The 18,520-nt window shown below is 49.7% G+C and overlaps 1 protein-coding gene and 1 pseudogene across 7 annotated transcripts in view; one reads left to right on the forward strand and one right to left on the reverse strand.

Annotated features, from left to right (window-relative positions):
* The window catches only part of TRAF3IP1 (TRAF3 interacting protein 1), a 64,124-nt gene that overhangs the window by 35,628 nt on the left and 9,976 nt on the right, over positions 1-18,520 (reverse strand). Inside the window, exons 7-15 of one of the 7 annotated variants that reach the window (XM_068544119.1) lie at positions 18,424-18,499; positions 15,061-15,162; positions 13,451-13,546; positions 8,704-8,805; positions 6,214-6,234; positions 5,166-5,250; positions 4,642-4,725; positions 1,833-1,938; positions 1,565-1,598 (exon numbers count right to left, since the gene is read on the reverse strand). In XM_068544119.1, the coding sequence (XP_068400220.1) occupies positions 1,565-1,598; positions 1,833-1,938; positions 4,642-4,725; positions 5,166-5,250; positions 6,214-6,234; positions 8,704-8,805; positions 13,451-13,546; positions 15,061-15,162; positions 18,424-18,499 (706 nt within the window). Of the gene's footprint in view, positions 1-1,564; positions 1,599-1,814; positions 1,939-4,641; positions 4,726-5,165; positions 5,251-6,213; positions 6,235-8,703; positions 8,806-13,450; positions 13,547-15,060; positions 15,163-18,423; positions 18,500-18,520 lie in introns of all 7 variants that reach the window. The other 6 variants (XM_068544118.1, XM_068544120.1, XM_068544121.1 and 3 more) reach the window with 6 other exon arrangements.
* Positions 249-348, forward strand: LOC137765585 (U6 spliceosomal RNA; annotated as a pseudogene).

The raw sequence follows: 18,520 nt of genomic DNA on the forward strand, positions 1-18,520 counted from the left end.
CCAGAAACAATGACCAACCCAGAAGCAAACTGCAGCCAGGCCCCTTAGAGACACAGGGCAGGAAATACACGAAACGAGCCTGAAACTTCTGTCCTACCATAAACAAGGAAGCTACAAAGTCCACTGGGACGCGTCAAAAGGCCCCCACGGTCAAACACTGGACAACAGAACATCAAGGAGAAAACTGAGATGGACTGAAATGGAACACGTCAAGTGTGTTAAAAACCATGACATCATACAGACATCAAGCGCTTGCTTCGGCAGCACATATACTAAAATTGGAACGATACAGAGAAGATTAGCATGACACTTGTGCAAGGATGACATGCAAATTCGTTCCATATTTTTGTAAATCAGCTACTCCAATAAAAATTTTAAAAAAAAAGAACACCACCACCACCACCAAAGCCCTCATTAGTCACCCCTGAAGGTGCCGGGAGACAAATGCACTATCAAGAAAACTGATCAATAAAGGGGAAGCACGAAGCTGGGCCTCGGAGCGGCAAATTCCTGCAGAGGGAAAGCCTCACAGTGTGGAGATTGCCAACCAAAACGTGCTGGAGTGGGGAGGGGGCGGGATGAGAACGGTCACCGTCCCCGCAACCCTCATGAAACAACGGACTGAGACCGACCTCCAAGCACAGAGACGGGCAGGTGTGATGAAGAACCAACACCACCTGTCAAGTGTTCTTGCTCAAAAAACCTGAATCTGACCGAGTCTCTAGAACCAGTTTACAGGAACCGAAGAACATGGAAGAAACCCACAACACTGGGGTGTGACAAGCAACACCCAACTGTGAGGAACTCTGCTGGACAACCGACCAGCCTCTTCAACAAATAAATTACAAGGGGGATGGGGTGGGAGGGGACCTACAGGCTAAGAGAGGATTCAGAGTTAGATCCACCAGCTGCAAACACAGGGACCTTATTAGGATTCTGACTCACACAAACAAGAAAAAAAACACACAAAACAACTGGAAAAAAAAACAGGCATTTGATGATATTAAGGAATGACTGCTTTTTTTATATATAATAATGGAGTTATGGTTATGCTTTTTTAAAAAGAACATGTTTATGGCAGAAACGATGCTCTCCAGGGCTTGAAAGCAGTCGGTGGAGACTGAGATAAGACCAGATGACCGCTCACCGCAAAAGCTGCACGACAGTCAGGGGTTCACGAGACTATTCTCTCTGCTTCTATAAATGTTTGAAATCAAAGAAGACATTGTGCTTGGGAAGAAAACAATATGACAGAACTGTCGGACCTGGGAAGGACTTCAGGGGTCATCCAATCCCACAGTCTAACCGTGCAGAAAAGAAGTGATGTCGTCATCCCCACAACTGCCTAAGGCTGCCCTCCGGGGTCCTGGCCACGCCCCTCCCCCAGTAGCTTCCATCGCCTCCCAGAATAAACCACACACGGAGGAGGCATCCCTGCCCACGGCATCCTATCTACTGCTACTCAGACCCCTGACCAAACCCTGGCAGGCAAAACTCATTTCACCAGATCCTTTCAAAACACACGGAGCAGACACACGTGTGCACACACAACCCCACGACTCACCGTGCTTCTCATCTTCTAATTCCACCGCTTGTACCTGAGCAGGAAAGGAAGGAGAAGAAAAGGAGATTCGGATTTGTTGGGATCTCAAACTCATGCCTGCATGCATCTCAGCAGAGGTGACAAAATTAAAGATGGCAGAGAACTAACTGAAACGCTGGAGGAAAATTCTGTCTACACAAATCTCAAAGTGGAGAATTAACTCCAGTGCTGTCTGAGTGTGACTGTAACACACACGCTGCGGCTGACCAACCATTTCAAGCTCTGACACCTCAGAGAGCTGGGGGGCCGCCTCCACCACAAACTGATCGTCGTCCTCATTGTCAGAATTCTGTGACTCCACGATCACATTTGAGATGGTTTTACCACTTCCTGTCCTAAATGAAAAGAAATTAGATAAAATCAGAAACTTTCTCCAGGTCACACGTCCTCATCAATCCCAGCGTCTGGAACTGCGTCTGAGGTTCCCTGAGAGGAGGCCGGAGCTGAGACACAGTCTGCAAACGTGAAGTCTGGGGAAAGCCGCCAGGCCCCGCCCCCCTGTGCCGCCCCGCCCAGCGCCATGCCCTCTTCCCAGCTGGGCTCGCTGCGGCACCAGCCCTGGGCCTGCAGCCCCTCTCCAGGCGAGGCCCAGTCTCCCAAGTCGCAAACCTCAGGGCAGGGGTGGCACTGGTGGCCCTGCTGGCCAGCGCCGCCCCAGACCCCCGCTCCTTGGCCTCTCGCAGGAACACAGCAGCCTCCTCGAGGCCCCTCATTTGGCTGCTGGGCGCTGTCCCTGACCTACGCCCCCGCCCAGCACCCTCACTTACACACCTCCTCTCCCCGAGGGCCTGCCATCATTCTGGACCAGTCCGATGTCCACGGGCTCCTGACCTGGTCTCCCTGGTAACCGCCTCCATCCAAGGGCTCTCTCCTGCCTCCAGTGGCCACCGCCGGAACTGCCCCGCCTACTGTCACCCTGCTGCAGACCACCGCCAGCTGCCTGCTGCTTAGGCACTGACTTCTGCTGCGCCTGCACTTGGACCACAGCCCCCAGACTCAAACGCTCCATGGCTCCCCACCAGCCCCTCCTGCCCTCATTTCTTCCCTACCAACCTGACACAGTCACGCTTCAACGAATACCCTTCACCCCCTGCCACTATCTCTCCAGCACACGTACACACGCGTGCATACACACCCTTCAGTGGGATGGGAGGTCCGGAAGGAGTCCCTGCACTCGGGTGTGAGCTCTCAACGCAACACCCGCCTCCCAATAACACCTTCGGCTCCATCCTCAGGGTCCTCAGACACTCCCAGCTGCCCGTCCTGCCCTACCAGGACCGACCTTGTCTCGTCCTTGGTCTTCCACACCCTCTGCACACCCCGTCGGCCTACATCCCACCACTTCCAACTCCTGAAACCCTCCCCCGCATCCTTCCCCTCAGCAAACCCTCTCCATCCTCACCCTCGTCCCCGAATGCTGCCGCCACGTGCCTGCCCTGCGAGGCCTTCCTCCTTCTGGCCTCCGACCGCCAGGTCCCGAGGAGGGTCAAGGTTTTCCTTGTGCTTATGGAGGCTTCCAGATCTTTCTCCCTAAAATCTCCCAACTCTGAATCTCACGTTGTCAGAGATTCCCCGAGAATCAGAGTCTCGCCCTGAACCCCATTATGAGTGCCGCCACCTGCCAACCCCAGGCCTCACCCCTGCACTCCAGGCTCCTGGCTTCACTCTTGAGGATTTCAAGGGCTGAGAAATGATCCTTCCTAGTCCCTGGGCTCTAGGGTCCCCAGATTCTCCCGCATCCGTCTCTTAGCCACACTCCCAGGGTGATGCCTTGTCACTGCCACTGACAGCAAATGCTTAACCGCAAATCCAGGCACCCACACTGTGACCACCCCCACCCATCTTCCCAACTCCGGCTGGAGAACAACGTCCAAGGGATGCTGACCCATCACTTCACCCCACGTGCCCTGGGAGGGACCCCACAGACCTCTGGGCTGGGGCTGCCTGCCCTCCGCAGGATGTTCAGCAGCATCCTTGGCTCCAAGCCCCAACGAGATGCCAAGGGCCTCCCCTCCACCTCCTCCCCAGTCACGATGCTACAAAACGTCCCCAGACGTGGCCCTGGGCTGGGGCGGCCCCCGGATGAGGACCTCTGCCCTCGTCCGTTCACCAGCCCCTCTCGTGGAGGACGCTGTCCACCGCGTCCTCTCCCCTCTGAGCCCTGCTCCTCCTCCCCCAGACTCGCTGTTGGCTCAGGAGAAAGACGAAGAGCCAGGGTCTCACCTCCCGGGATCTCACCCACCCGCCAGCTCCCGGCCTTCTCTGAGGCCATTCCCTCCACACGTCCTGGCCCACCCTGGGGCTCTGTTCCCACAATCCCCTCTCCCCACCCCGCAACGCCGGCATCTCCAGCCTCCCCCTCTCCACTGGACCATCCCCCGCACCAGAAAAATGTGCGAGCCGTCTCGTCTTAAAAACAGAGACCCCTAACTTCCCTTGACGTTGCACATCCCTCCGCTTCCCCGGCAACCACACGTAAGACACGGCTACGCCGCCTCCAGGCCCCGCCTCCCGTTCCATCTGAAGCCCACTCCGACCAGCCTGTTTTCATCTTCCTAGTTTTTTGTTTTGATTTCCTGTACTGGATCCACAGGTAGATTTGTAAAATGTATAAGCCCTGCCTGAGGCTTGTCTTTATACTGCTCATGACTTTCTGACCACCCTTTGTTTTTTAATTTTTGTGCAATTAAGCCTTTAAATTTTTTTATCCTATTTTTCCCCTAATTGTTTTTATGCTTAGAAAATCCTCTATCTAGAGATGGGGGCAATCCACTTTCCCCGTAACTGTAAAGACATAACCGTACGAGCACGAACACCTGTGATTTCCCTCACTTCTATCTGAAGTGTGTGGCAGGCACGAGGTTTGAGGTCACGGTCTACCCCGGGTTCTCTTTTACTCAACAGCAAGTGCTCCCTGCACCGTCTGCTGCCCGCTCCGCCCCCGCCTCTCAGCACACGCACGATCCTCGCCCATCCCTGTCCCACCAGCGCCAGGGAAGCCCTGCCCCTTGGTGCCAACGCGAATGCCAGGGCCTCACCTGTCCGACGTCAGCACCTCCGCACTCTCCTGCCGCCTGACCCGGGGAGGCGCGGGCCGTGCGCTCCCGGGCCGAGGTATCCTCCTAAAAAGGGATACAAAACACTTGCACATTTCAAAGTGGACAGATGAAAACCCACGTTAATGTTAATGCTAATTTCCAGGCCACCATCAATATGCCAGTTAGGACATAGTCTGCAGAATAGTAAGAATGTTCCATTAACCTGACAAGTCTAAAAGTATCCATCTTTTAATCTTACATTCTCGTTAATTTTAAGGTACAAAAAGTAGTAACATAACTATCAGGAATCAAACCATGACATAATTTAGCCTCAAGTACGAATTTCCCTAAATCTCTAAAACATTCTATGTGAGTTAGTTACACCTCAGATACAAGAAAATTAAGCAGTTTTTGCTCTCTTTGTACACATACTTCCTCACAATTAAGCTCAAGCATTAAATGAGCTGTGGAAGGTACGGAGAGGAGCAGGGCAGCTGCCCAGGCGGGAACCAGAGCACACGTACCTGACGGCGGCTGGGAGCTCGCCTGGCAGCTCGGAATTCTCCGGCACCTCACACTTCTCCTGGCCAGAAGGTCCAACGTCTCCTTCTGCACGGACAGCAAGCCAACCAGCAGTTCACAAAGAAAGAAACAAACAACTGGTAAATATGTGAAGAGACAGCAATCAAACAACTGCAAATATAAATGAGCTTTTTTTCATCTATCATTTTGATGAAGTTAAAACAGACACTTGATATCTAAATTTGGGGGGAGATTTGGGGAAACGGGCACACTCAAACCCTGGGAATACAAACTGGTTTAACTTCTCAAGAAACAGAATTCAAAAGGTAGGTTAATCAAGTCAGCAATTGAACTTAAAGGAAATACAAGCTAAGGAAAGAAGCGGACACGTGTAACCTCGTGTCAAGACGCTCACCCGTCAGCATTTACAACAGTGACAGACACTAGGAAACTTCAGGAAACTGCGGTTTGTGAGACCCTCGTATAAAACAGTCATCATGTTAATGTATGTATAATCAACAGAGTAGGGTAACATATCTGATAATTACCTAAACATAGGTGGGGTTCTAGAAGGACATTCATTCAAGTTATGAGCAGGGGGATTGTCAGTGCTTTTCATTTTCTTCTTCATATTTTTCTACATTTTTAAGGTTTTTTACTTTGGCTCCGTACCATATTATTTTTATAATCTGAATAAAGTTTTGTTCATTTTGATAAATATTTAATCAGTAAATAATAAGCCCAAACTAGAATATTAAGACAATTAAATTTACTCTTACTATTTAAAGTAAAAGGACTTTATACATTAGAAAACAGTAAAATCAGAATTTGATTATTGGAAATACAGTTTACACTCAGGAAGAAATTCTGAAATGTATTCTTTTGAAACATATTTTCATAAAATATGAAAATTAAATCTTAACTTGGTGTAGTTTCCTTAAGCTATTTTCACTATACAATTTGTAAAACATAAGTCTGAGAGTACATGTTAATATCTATACACACGTACACAGTTGATACCAAACAGATTTACTTAAGGCTATTCCTTACCTGCATCACTAGGAGAATCACCTTAAAAAAAAAAAAAACATAATTAATAATTTTGGATGTCTACTGGGGAAAAAAATGGTCATTTCCTCATAGCTTTTTTTCTAGTTTCCTACTGCCACTGCTTTATTTTCAAAGAGAGAAAGACAAAGAACAAACAAAACTATGAATCAGAACACGTTATACATGAAAACAGGAAGCAGCGATAAGAAGAAAGTGTATCCATCAAAGAGATGAATGAAAGAAACAGAAGAGGGAGAAGGTGACAGAGCCTCGAAGCCACGGACGGACTGACTCCATGTGTGTGGGACGAGCCAGGGGTGAACTGGCGAACACACCTTGGGGCATTTTCAAGGCTCTGGATGGAAGCAAACAAGAGCCCGTCTTACATAAGTCAGCAGCGAGTGTTTCTCCATCGGCTCCTAAATAAGAAGAAAGTGTCTCTGCCCCACACGGGCCTGCCTTGGCACTCTTCCCCCAGGACCCTTCCTCTTCAAGTGCCGCTTTATGGGGACAAATGTGACCGACGCGGCCACAGTCAACGAGTAAAGCACTGCAGGGGTGGCTGGACCCAGAAAGGTCTCTGTGTTACACTCCTAAAATGCATGAACGCGTGTGCAGAAGGCCCAAAACTCCCTGGATTCAGGTGAGAGCCTGGACAGACGCCCCCCAGGGATGGGCCCAGCTTACCCTCGGGACACACAGACGCGACAGACAAGCGCCCCTCAGACCCCGGAGCTGTGCGCCGGCGGGGGGACCTCGAGCGCTTTGGGTGGCCTGTGGACGCCGTGGTCAGAGCCACAGAAACGCTGCCCCAAAGAGGGCGGATCTAGGGGTGGGGGGGCCCCCGCTCAGGGTATCGGGGGGACCCGGGAGCCCTCCAGGACCCCATCTGCGTGGGACACAGAGCCTCCCGGAGGTCCCGCCCCACAGAGGGACAAGGCGAGGACAGGCCTGGGGAGCGTGGCTCCAGATGGAGCCTCTGGAAGACGGGGTGACGGGGGCTGCCCAGCAGGACGCGCAGCGGCCGCAGCCACCCTCCTCGCTGCCCTGTCGCCTGGTGCGCGGGAAAGAGACCAGCCTGAGAGCCGCTGGGCCACCGGGGCCCCGATGCCACAGTCCCAGACTCTCTTCAAAGCCCATGCCCTCGGCGTCGCTGGGGACAGGCCGTGGGTCCCGGAAAGGTGGCTGAGTCACGAGCTGATGCCCAGGTGGTGAGGGCACACGGCAGCCCCGCCCACAGATCGGCCCGGGCCCTGGGCGCCCCGTCCTCGCGGATGCCCAGGTCCTCTGCGGCTCCACCTCCTGCCCAGATTCCGGGGCCAAGGCGGCCCGTGCAGGCGCTCTGTCCCCCTCGTCCCTCGTCCCAGGTGAGCGCACCCTCACAGCCAGCCGCGCCCCCCTCTGAGCTCGGGGAGCCTGCCCTCAGGTGTCTGCGCGCCTCGAGACTCGGCCGCTCCCCCCTCCCCACCACGCCACAGCCCAGGCCGCTCTCGCCTCTGGACCACGCGCTGCGCTGCCCACGTGGAGGCCATCTGAGTAGGGCTCAGTCACTCATCGTAAAAATGCCATCGGCTTCCTGCTGCGAAGCTCCCTGACGTGGCCACTGGCCCCAGCTCTCACCCCTGCCCCTGCCCAAAGGCTCTCCCTGACCCTCCCCCAGAGGGTGCAGAGTCCCTCCCCCCAGACCACCCCCAGCACCCCTTAGGGCACCTACTGGCTTCTGCCCACTCATGCACTCACTGCCTTAGGGCCTAGCACACAGTATAGGCCTTCAACCAACATTTTCTACTGGAACAAACTGACAAACGTCGGCCCTCACCTGGCCGTGCCCCTGCTGCCCCGGTCCCAACACCCTGCACCAGGCCTGGCACTGGGGCACGACTCACGTGCCAGGGGGCACGTGCACCCCTCCATGCTCAAAGGAGCTCCAGGGCCTTAAAAAGCAAATGCTGAACGTGGACTTTACCACGACTTCTTTTTACTGCTGAGAAAAATTATGCCAAAAGCAGAACCCCACTGAGGTAGGACTTAAGACACTCAGAGAACATCACGGACAGAAAAGTCACAGTCATGACAGCGCTCTGAGCTGCTTAAAAGTCCTCTTTGGACCTGAAACCTGGGGGATGCAGCTCGGCCTCTGGGACCCCCAGCAGCAACTGAGGCTTGTTCCTGTCGTCCCGACACCCCGGGCTCTGCCACAGTATCTCAGAAGGAACACTGGGGACACAGGAGAGTCTGCTGCCATCAGGCAGTGACTAGAACATGCTTTCTAGTTTCTGTAAAAAGGCAAAAGTGAGCCGTTTGCCACGTTCTGTCCTGATGGTGTGGAGAACAAGGGACTGGACTCTCTGGGGGGGGTCAAAGACCCAGGGAACCTGTGGTTGCAGCCATGGCCTTGGGATGAGAGGCGTCCACACAAGCAGCGCCACATCTGGGGTGCTGGGTCTCCCTCACGGGACAGGAGTGGTTGACAAGGGGCCCCCTTCTCACCTTTCTGCTTTACTGCTGGTTCTGGCTCAGCACTTTCTCGCTGCAGACTAGATGAATTCGCATCAGAAACACTAGCTGAGTGAGTATTAGCTTCCTTTGTTCCTGATGTAAGACAGTTTAGTGGGTTATTAAGAGGGAACTGGTCATCAGCGGCACCTTACTTATCTATGCTTCCCCACCGCAAGCTTCCCAAGGATGACCCAGGGCAGCTTCTAGAAAACGCACCTAGAACACTCCTCCCAGGCCTGGCTCTGGGATCAGGAGAGCGGGAAGGGGCACCCAGACGTGAGCAGACCCCGCCCACGGGGCCCAGGCAGAGGCCTGGGCTCCCACAGCCAAAGCACCTGGCCCCCCATTTCCAGGACCACCCGACACTCCCAGTCTCCCCTAATCTCCCCACGACAGCCAGGCCTGGGAGTCACAAGCTGCAAATAGGTTGCAACTTCAGGAAAGCAGGAGGAAAAGGAAAAATATTTCTGGCCTCGTGCACAGCCCTAGACGTGTCAAAAGCTCCCAAATACTTGCCTCCTGATTACTGACTGATGTGCGAATGCTTATAAAAATAGAAAAAAACACCAAATACCTGAGAAATAAAACATTTTTCCTAGTAAAAACAAAAGGAGCGGTGCTGGGGGAACAGATTTTGAATTGTGGCAGGACCCAGGGAGGAAACCTGACCCGTTACTAAAGGACTCTCCCACACACTCTCTAAAATGGATCAGGAGACAAAAATAAAATTAGGAAAATGTTCCCCTTCCTGAAACACGATCTTATAATTTCTTAAAAGTACTCAAAGAAATAGTTTATGTCAGAATTAAACTGTCACTAACTATCAAAGAACTGCTTGATTTTATGTAGTGGAACTACATAAAACAGACAACATATAATTTTCTGAGGAAATTTTTTTTTTGATCTGCAAAAACGATGCTGACTTAAACAGTCTGATTCAAGTCTATAGTTAATTATTTATGATATCTCATAGGACCAACAAGAAATACCATTAAGTTCTAAAACAAACAAATCTAAAAATAAGTATAAGCTAGGCAGCTGTAGATTATCAGTTTTAGAAGAAAACACCCCAATAACTTTAAGTTGTCATATGTTATTTGAAAGTATCAAATATTTTCTATATGGTACAAAACCCACCAGCACAGTAAGTAAATTACAAATGCATTATTTCTGTCCATAGCTTGAGGAGACCAATGACACTTTGCACAATTTTATCTCCTCAAAGCTCTTTCTTTCTTTACTTTTTTGAGAGGCCTATGATGGTTGTTTTAACGTTTCTAGTGGTATTCTTAAGTAAGGTTTACTAAACCCCAAATTCACACAAACAGAAAGAACATAGAAACAGACTATCATTCACTAATAATACTACAATCGATTCTTAATCAGAAGGCAGGTTAACCAGCTTGCCAAGCAACAGCTTTTAAAAAAATAACGCACCCATAAGAAATTAAAATTACTATGAATTGGCAAAAAAAAAAAAAAAATCAGTCCATTAGCACAATCTGCTGTCTGAGTTAGCAGCAATTACTGAGCCCCGCAGGTAAGGACGTGGGCGGAGTGCCGCACCTTGAGGGGGTTCTCACCCCAATAAGATCCCCTGCGCAAAGCTGGGGGCACCGGCTGGGGCCACGGTGTCTGCACCAGCCACTCTCCCTGAAACTCACCAAGCAGCGCAGAGCCCACAGCACTGCACAAGCAGCTTGCCGTTCTGCCAGGCCTCTGTGCAAAGTTCAGCTGCACAGAGGTGCTGACTACATCTGAGGGTAAATGCAAATAACCAGGGTTTAAAATGGGCGGACCTGCCTGGCCCAGTGACCAGCCTTAGCATCATATCATGGGATGCAGAGACATTAAGTGCACCCTGACAGGACATAAGGTAAAGGGCACAGCATCCCCTACGTAGGGGTGAGGGTGAAGCAATCTCTTCAACCCAAATCTGATCAGGCCTTTAGATCTAACAGAAATACGGGGGGGCGGGGGGGTGTGTGTGCCGTAAGTTAAATGACACCACAAGGAAGCAATCAGACAAACACAGAGGAGGGAACGCCGTACAGGACAAGCAACCTCACCTCTCCAGAAAGTCAATGTTCTGGAACGAAAGGTGGGGGAAGGGAGGCTATTCCAGATTCAAAGAGGTTAAAGAGACAAAAAGAATAATAAAAAACATACAGTGTGTTCTAGATCCTGGTTCTTAAAAAAATAACATCGTTGAGACAATACGAATGCAGAGTGGGTTTTAGAAGCTCTTGGGGAACGACAAGTCTGTTGGGTGCAACAATAATTTTACGACCATGTAGGAACATTTTTTTTTTGAGGTGTATGCTGAAGTATTTAAATGGAATTATTTAGAGATAAAGTATTAAAATATTTTTTAAATACTCTGAAATATTTCATAAAACTATGTCACTACAGATGAAGCAAGTATGTCAGAATGTTAGGACTACTGAATCTACATGAGAGGTACATGGGTGCGAATCATTTTGTTCTTTCTATGTATTTTCTGTATTTTTCATAATGAAAACGTCTAAACAATAAAACAAAATGAAATGAGCGAACTCAAGCAAAATGAAGACATGGATGGTGTAAGGTTCCGGGAAAACATAAGACAATCAAACAGCTGTAGAAGGAGCGAGTCTCCTCAGACAGCCTGCGTGACAGTGTGAGCAGGGGAAGAAGATGTTCATGTTTTGAAAAGAAATGGATAAATTCCTTGTTGGATTCTTCAATCCACCTGCAAAGGCAAACGAGAACCACCAAGCCCACCCATTCTCCCGGGCACCCCAACGGTAATAACGCAGGCCGCCAGGCCCTGGAGCGGTCAGCACGACACGGCCAAGCGCTGGTTTGAAGCGCTGGCCAGGAGAGGAAGGGGACCGGGAGGACAGACCCAGTGGCCTGGATCTGGAAGCCACAATCAGTCTGGGAACTTAAAGAGCCCTAACAACTGCTGGCAAACCCTGAATTCCGGAAGTAAAATGACTGCCAGTGCAGGACGACGTCTGTGATGACAGGGACCCGGGGTGTGTGCAGTGACAGGACTCAAGGGAGGAAGGGTCTGCGGGGAGGGAGGCTCACGGGGACCACCCAGGGACACGGAGCGCACAGGACTCTGCTGGCGGCCACCAGGTGGCACCAAGCTTCCTTCTAATCTCCGCAAAGCACGCAACTGAGACTCGCCTGCTGCAACGTTCTGTGCTTCTTAAACACTGAGCTTTTATTATTTTCACACATGCAGATAAAGGATCTGTAAGGATCCATAAAGATAAAAGATCTGTAAGGATCCATAAAGTCTAACATACGTCTAAAGAACTACCCCAATTTATTTTAAATCCATCCTACCATCTCAGAACACCACTGACTCACCCTGACTCGGGGCTCTCGGTAAACTTTATACATAACGTGATCGGTACTAAAGGAATGGTGTACGACATGTCGGTGACAAGCCGGCCACTTCACGAACATCACCTCGTTTACCCTCAAGGCAGGTCTTCTCACACCCGTGTACCCACAAGGAGGCACTGGCTCAGAGAGCACACCTGTGTGGCTCGTTCCAGGCCAGCAGGTACGCAGGTTTGGGTTTGGATGCGAGGTGTGCCCACCAGGGCCATCCAGGGCCTGCACAGGGCAAGCCCTCCCTCAAGCTTCGCGCTGCCCACTCCCCTCTCCTGCAGTGCCAGGACTGCCCCGTGCTGCCCCCCACAGGACCCGCCTGTGGCTGAGAAAAGCTCCTGCGGAAATGAAATAAACCATCACAAGACGCAGCTGAATTGCAACGTGCGTGGCCCCTGAGAAAAGCAGTTTCATCCGTAAGAACTCATTCTGTCCCAATTTAGGTCATTCGGTCCTCCCACACTGCTCAAGACCCAGATAAGCCACACAGAGCTGACCTGCTTGGAACAGAATAACCACAGACCATCACTGCTGAGCCCGCGACGGAGCAGACGGCTTGCAGACACAACCGTCTTAGAAAAGCAAAAACTAGTAAAGGGAGAACGCGAGTACAGAAAGATGGGCTTATTGTTATCCTAGCTACAGTTACAGAATGTTAAAACACCAGATAGATCCGAGGCAAGTTCAGCCTAGACAAATTTTTATCTTTCCCTGGGGGCAAGAGTTACACTATTTTTCCCCTCAAATGTCACTCAAGAATTGCCATATTTCTGAAGAATGTAGTTAAACATCCCAGAAGACTACATACAGTTACGGTCTTGGATCACCCCACCGAAATTCCAGATCCGTGCGTCTAATCACACGGCATCAGCAGGGTGAGGAGGTGCACACACGCCAGCCTCGAGTGTAAAAGGGGAGCCACGGGGACACTTTCCCCGGCCGCGCCGAGCAAGCACTTTAAAATATTTCTTGTGGAGCATTTTCTCAACACAACACAGCAGAGCACGCCGGAGAATTGAAAGATAATTTCTCTAACTATCCACAACATTTTTCAAAATTCCAGGAGTAAGATAAAGAAAGCATTTTGACTTAGATGCAAAGATGTTACACATAATAAAGCACGTAAAGGTTAACGTAAAGCTGAGTTAATCTTCTTTACCATAAAACTTAGCAAATTAAAGCAAACAGACTATCAAGTCATTTCTGTTCTTCGGTACACTGTGGGAAAAAAAATCTGATGAACATTAAAGTGGTTAGAAAAATAAAGAATAATGATAACCACAGTGAGATGTAAATATTTCATACCAAAGTGGCGAGGAATTTAAACTAAAGAATATATTTTTCTTACCTATTTCTGAAGTTGTAGTTTCCTGATCTGGTTCATTATTTAATCCAGACACTATGGGGTCTAAAATTTTAGCTGAAATATCATCCTCCTTTCTTCCTGACGTAAAACAGTTAACAACAGATTAAACTATTGCAAAGGTTTTTGCGTTTGGTTGCTTTGGTTGGGATTTACAAGGCTTTATGCCAAGGTCACCAACTAACTGTCCCATCAACTCAACGGTCAACTCTCAGCCTCCACGGGACCCGTCTCAGAAGCGCTGGATAAGCCCCTCCCTCTCCCGGAACCCCCTGGCTTTCAGGGCGCCGGCTCTCCAACCCCCCCACAACTTGCTGGCCTCTGTCTCCTCTGCCAGAGCCGTCTCCTCCTCTCCGACCCTCGAATCCTGGGCTCCACGCTCCCCGGAGTCCATTACTGCATGAAGGCCCGCACGCTAATCTGGGAACCCCCAAGTTTTTCATTTCAACGTCAGCTTCTCCAGCTCTCCCCCTGAACCCCAGGCCCACACACCCGCCCGCTGTCCCAACACCTCCACCTGCTTGTTTCAGCACAGGCATCTTGAACTTAAGGCCTCTAGAACCGATCCGCCAACCAGCTTCTCCCAAAGCCTTCCCCACTTCAGTAAATGACACCGCGGAGGTGCCGGACACCCCCCGACTGACCCCACCTGGGATTCCTCTCTAACAGGCGCCGTGCAGTCCATCGGCGCGCTGTCGCCCCTTCCGTGAGGGCAGCCTACCCCACCCCACCCACCGATCTCCGCAGCAGTGACCTTGGGTCCCAGCCGTCACGGCCTCTCACCTGGACGCCACAGCACCACCTACCTCCTCTCCGGCCTTCATTCCCGCCCCTGCAGTTTTAACGGGGGCGCTTCTCAAACCTAAGCCAGAGCCTGTCTCTGTCCTGCTGGGCACCCCCGGGACCTCGCTCCCACCTACTCTACCATGCCCCCAGCCTGCCCGCTCATGAGCCCGTTCTCCTGGCACTTGCCCTCTCTCTGCTCCAGCCTCACCACCCGGCTTCCAGTCACTCAAACAGGCAGGCCTGTCCCCAGCTCGGGGCCTCTGGCCATTCCTGGACACCCACAGGTCATGTGCTCTGTGATGCTAGTGGACTCCGTCCAGACACCCCCTCCTCAGGGGCCCTCCCTGCCTACGCCCCCCCTCCACCTCTCTCGGCTTCATCTCCCTTCAAAAGACTCATGGTTAACGAACACGAATGTATACACCCTGAGTTCTCTTTATTATCTGTCTTCTCCTTCTAGATCATACTCTCCACGAGGGCAGGTACTCCACAGATATTGGCAGAATTAAGAAAGGAAGGCTCACATGGACGATTTCGGCCAGTGACGGAGTCACGGACGGGAATCCGCGCACGGCGGGGGCAGCCCTGCGGCTCAGACAAGGGGACCCGCAGGCCCCCTGCCCCTGCTGCACGTGGGGCCGAGAACAGTGCTCTGGTGCCCGGGCCCGCGGCAAACAGGGCGCATCTCCTCTGCACCACCCACAGGGCTCCGTCTGTTTAATGACCAGACGGAAGCAAGGCATCAGGCGGCTAAAGGTTTCGAGTCGCAAACCCTCCCTCGCAGCCTCCCGGGGTTCACTCAGTCTTACCGAGCTGTTTCCCGGTGTGTTCCTTCTCAGCTTTACTGTTGGAAGAGTTACGTTCTTTTTCAGGGGAGAGACTATTTTCACTGGTTCTAGAATCCCTTCTTCCTAACATGAAATTGCACAATGAAAATACGTATTAAACTTAATTTGTGATGCTGCATATTTATCGAACAAATGAAATTAAAATGCACCCACTAACTCAAAGTGATTTGCTCTGCTAGTCTCCACTAGTTAAGAATAAGCAAAAATTATCATATTCTTATGCAGAATGTCTTTTGGATCCTATAGGGATTCTAGTATGGCCTTAAGATTCTAAGTATGTCTAACAAACGTGATGCCCTCCCTCTCTAGTAAAGGCAAGGCTTCTCTCCTCGGCGGGAGCACAGAGGGTCTGTGTCTCGCACACCTCCTAGGTGCTGGACCCTTTCCCTAATGCTACCCGCTAAAGCAAGGCAGCAGGATAGGGCGCAGCGCCAGCTTTGCTGGGCAAGGACCCGGGGTGAGGTCAGTGCCCGACTAGCAGGCAGGGAAGAAAGAGTTCACCAACTTGTCGACAGCTCAGGAAACCTTAATGTCATAAAGCTGGCAACTCTCTGATAACCAAATCTCTTAAACATCAAATAAAAGGAACCCTACAGTTCAATCTTACCGGTTAACTCAGATGCAAACATCCTGAGTTATTAAAAAAGAAAAGCAGATGATACGACCATCAGCTTAGAAAATCAAAACATCAATGGAACAATTATGGGTTAAGATCCAATACAAGCTAGATTTAAGATACATTTACAAAAATCAATAAAGCTTCTATATTCCAACACTGATCACTAAAAATTAATGAGGGGAAGAAAGATACCATTTCCAAAAAAACTGAAAACAAAACAAACACTCGAGCAATCCCTGACTGACAGACACACCCAAGCACCCAACACACATCTCGGTAGAGGAGGAGACCCCTGTCTAACTTGAAAGTAGAGGTGTCCAATCTTCCCAGCATAACGAAAGCCTGAGTTTCACCCAAGTCCAATTACATCCTGATCCATTTGTTTTGTGGGAGGTGGGATTCTTTGACTCATGAAGTGATTATAAAATACATCTGGAAGAATAGCAAATAAAAGGGCTTAAAACTTCTTTGAAAAGAAAAATGATAGGGAACTAGTAGTGAAACAGAAAACAGTAAAGAAAAAACAAAAACAGAAACACCAGACTCCAGACTCCAAAAGGCATGTGGGGAGATCACAGAGCAGGAGGGAAGGGAACAATTATTTAGTAAGTGACCCTGGAACACCTGATGAGTTTTTATGAAAAAATAAATTCATAGCCTCATTTTACACCATGAATTAAAATTAAGAGATAACCAAAAAGATTAAATATTAAAACGTATGACAAAACACAAATCTTCATCTCTCAAATCCCTGGACAAACTACAAAAAAAAGACTGGTAGCTTCCAGTGCATAAAAATTAAACACCTAGGCAAGTCAGAAACCAAACATAATTAGAATTTAAAAAGTGGAAAAAAAATATAAGAAACAAATACTTATTTAAAAATCGGCAGGTGGTGGTGGTGGGATGAATTGGGAGATTGGGATTGACATACATACACTAATATGTATAAAATAGATACCTAATAAGAACCTGCTGTTAGCGCAGGGAACTCCACTTCCCTGTACAGTAGAAACCAACACAACATTGTAAAACAACTATACCCCAATAAAAAAAATAAAACAATAAATACTTTTTAAAAAAAATTGGCAGATGTCCTTAACGTACAGGGAGCTCACGCAAATTAAGAACACTCAGGGGCTTCCCTGGTGGGGCAGTGGTTGAGAATCTGCCTGCCAATGCAGGGGACACGGGTTCGAGCCCTGGTCTGGGAAGATCCCACATGCCGCGGAGCAACAGGGCCCGTGAGCCACAACTACTGAGCCTGCGTGTCTGGAGCCTGTGCTCCGCAACAAGAGAGGCCGCGACAGTGAGAGGCCCGCGCACCGCAATGAAGAGTGGTCCCTGCTCGCCGCAACTAGAGAAAGCCCTCGCACAGAAACGAAGACCCAACACAGCCAAATAAATAAATAAATCAAATAAATTAAAAAAAAAAAAAGAACACTCAGACTCTTGAGTGTTTTCCGTGTATCAAAATCAGCAAGCCTTTCAAACAAATACCCGGAGAAGGTGTGGGGTAGAGGGTACAGACAGTGTCCACTGTAGTTAAAACCTTAAAATGTCCATAATGGCCCTCTGTGCCAGTAATTATACCCTGGGAACCCATCCCACAGAGATCGCCCAAAAGGGAGAGAAAGTTTCTGGCACAAAAAAGTTCACTAAAGCATTTATCAATGTCAAAGAGTGGAACTTACCACCTAAGTTCAATTTCTCAGTGAAAAATTCCAGCTACTACATTCTTGCCATACTTCTTTAAGTTTTACAATTTAGGAAAAGGATGACTTTTCAGGACCAACCACTGCTCATTCAAAGTAACTTCACGCTTCCACTGAAAGCCTCCGACACTGCCGGCCTCCAACTGTACTTCCCTGCATTGGACTGACATTCTTTCCCTACTTATTGGTCTGTCATAAGGAGGCACATCCTCGGGCAAACCCAGGCCAGGCCCGTTTGCTTCAGCTTCAGCTTTTAGCATGACTGCCAGTGACATTTTCTGCTATGTTTTAAATGCATAAACATCACCTGTCTAAGGGCAGGGTGCTCCTGATGTCCATCTTGCATCAGGACTAAACCAGCTTTACCCACTCAGAAGAGTCAGTGAGACACGCATGACTGATAAATATATCTGGAAAATTAACATTCAATCACACCTTTTAGATTGGAACACAGATCACGCAGGTGTCCACTGCCCCTGGTGTCGTGAGCTCACACACGTGTGCAAGGGCATGCACAGGCGTGTGGGTGTGAAAGCCATGTATCTTCATCGTTTTCACACAGTCTTTGTTCATTCCTTCCAAAGGCAAATCTGCTTTCTAGTCACAGACGCTTTTTCCTACTAGATGTTGTGATTAAAGCAAAGAATCTAGTATTGGGTTTCCCTGGTGGCACAGTGGTTAAGAATCCGCCTGCCAATGCAGGGGACACGGGTTCGAGCCCTGGTCCGGGAGGATCCCACGTGCCACGGAGCAACTAAGCCTGCGTGCCACAACTACTGAAGCCCGCGCACCTAGAGCCCATGCTCCACAACAAGAGAAGCCACCGCAATAAGAAGCCTGCGCACCACAACAAAGAGCAGCCCCGCTCGCCGCAACTAGAGAAAGCCCGTGCGCAGCAACGAAGACCCAACACAGCCAAAAATAAAATAAATTTTAAAAAAAAAAGAATCTAGTATTTTCAGCTACATACTATGATAAATTTTGCAGTACCTTCCACTGAATTTTTGGATCGCCGTTTTGATGTCTTTGTCATCACTGACCTGGATGCTCTAGTGGAAATCTCAGTCTTAAAGAAAAGAGAATGAAA

Source organism: Eschrichtius robustus, chromosome 5, assembly GCF_028021215.1.
Source record: "Eschrichtius robustus isolate mEscRob2 chromosome 5, mEscRob2.pri, whole genome shotgun sequence".
NCBI classification, from domain to species: domain Eukaryota; kingdom Metazoa; phylum Chordata; class Mammalia; order Artiodactyla; family Eschrichtiidae; genus Eschrichtius; species Eschrichtius robustus.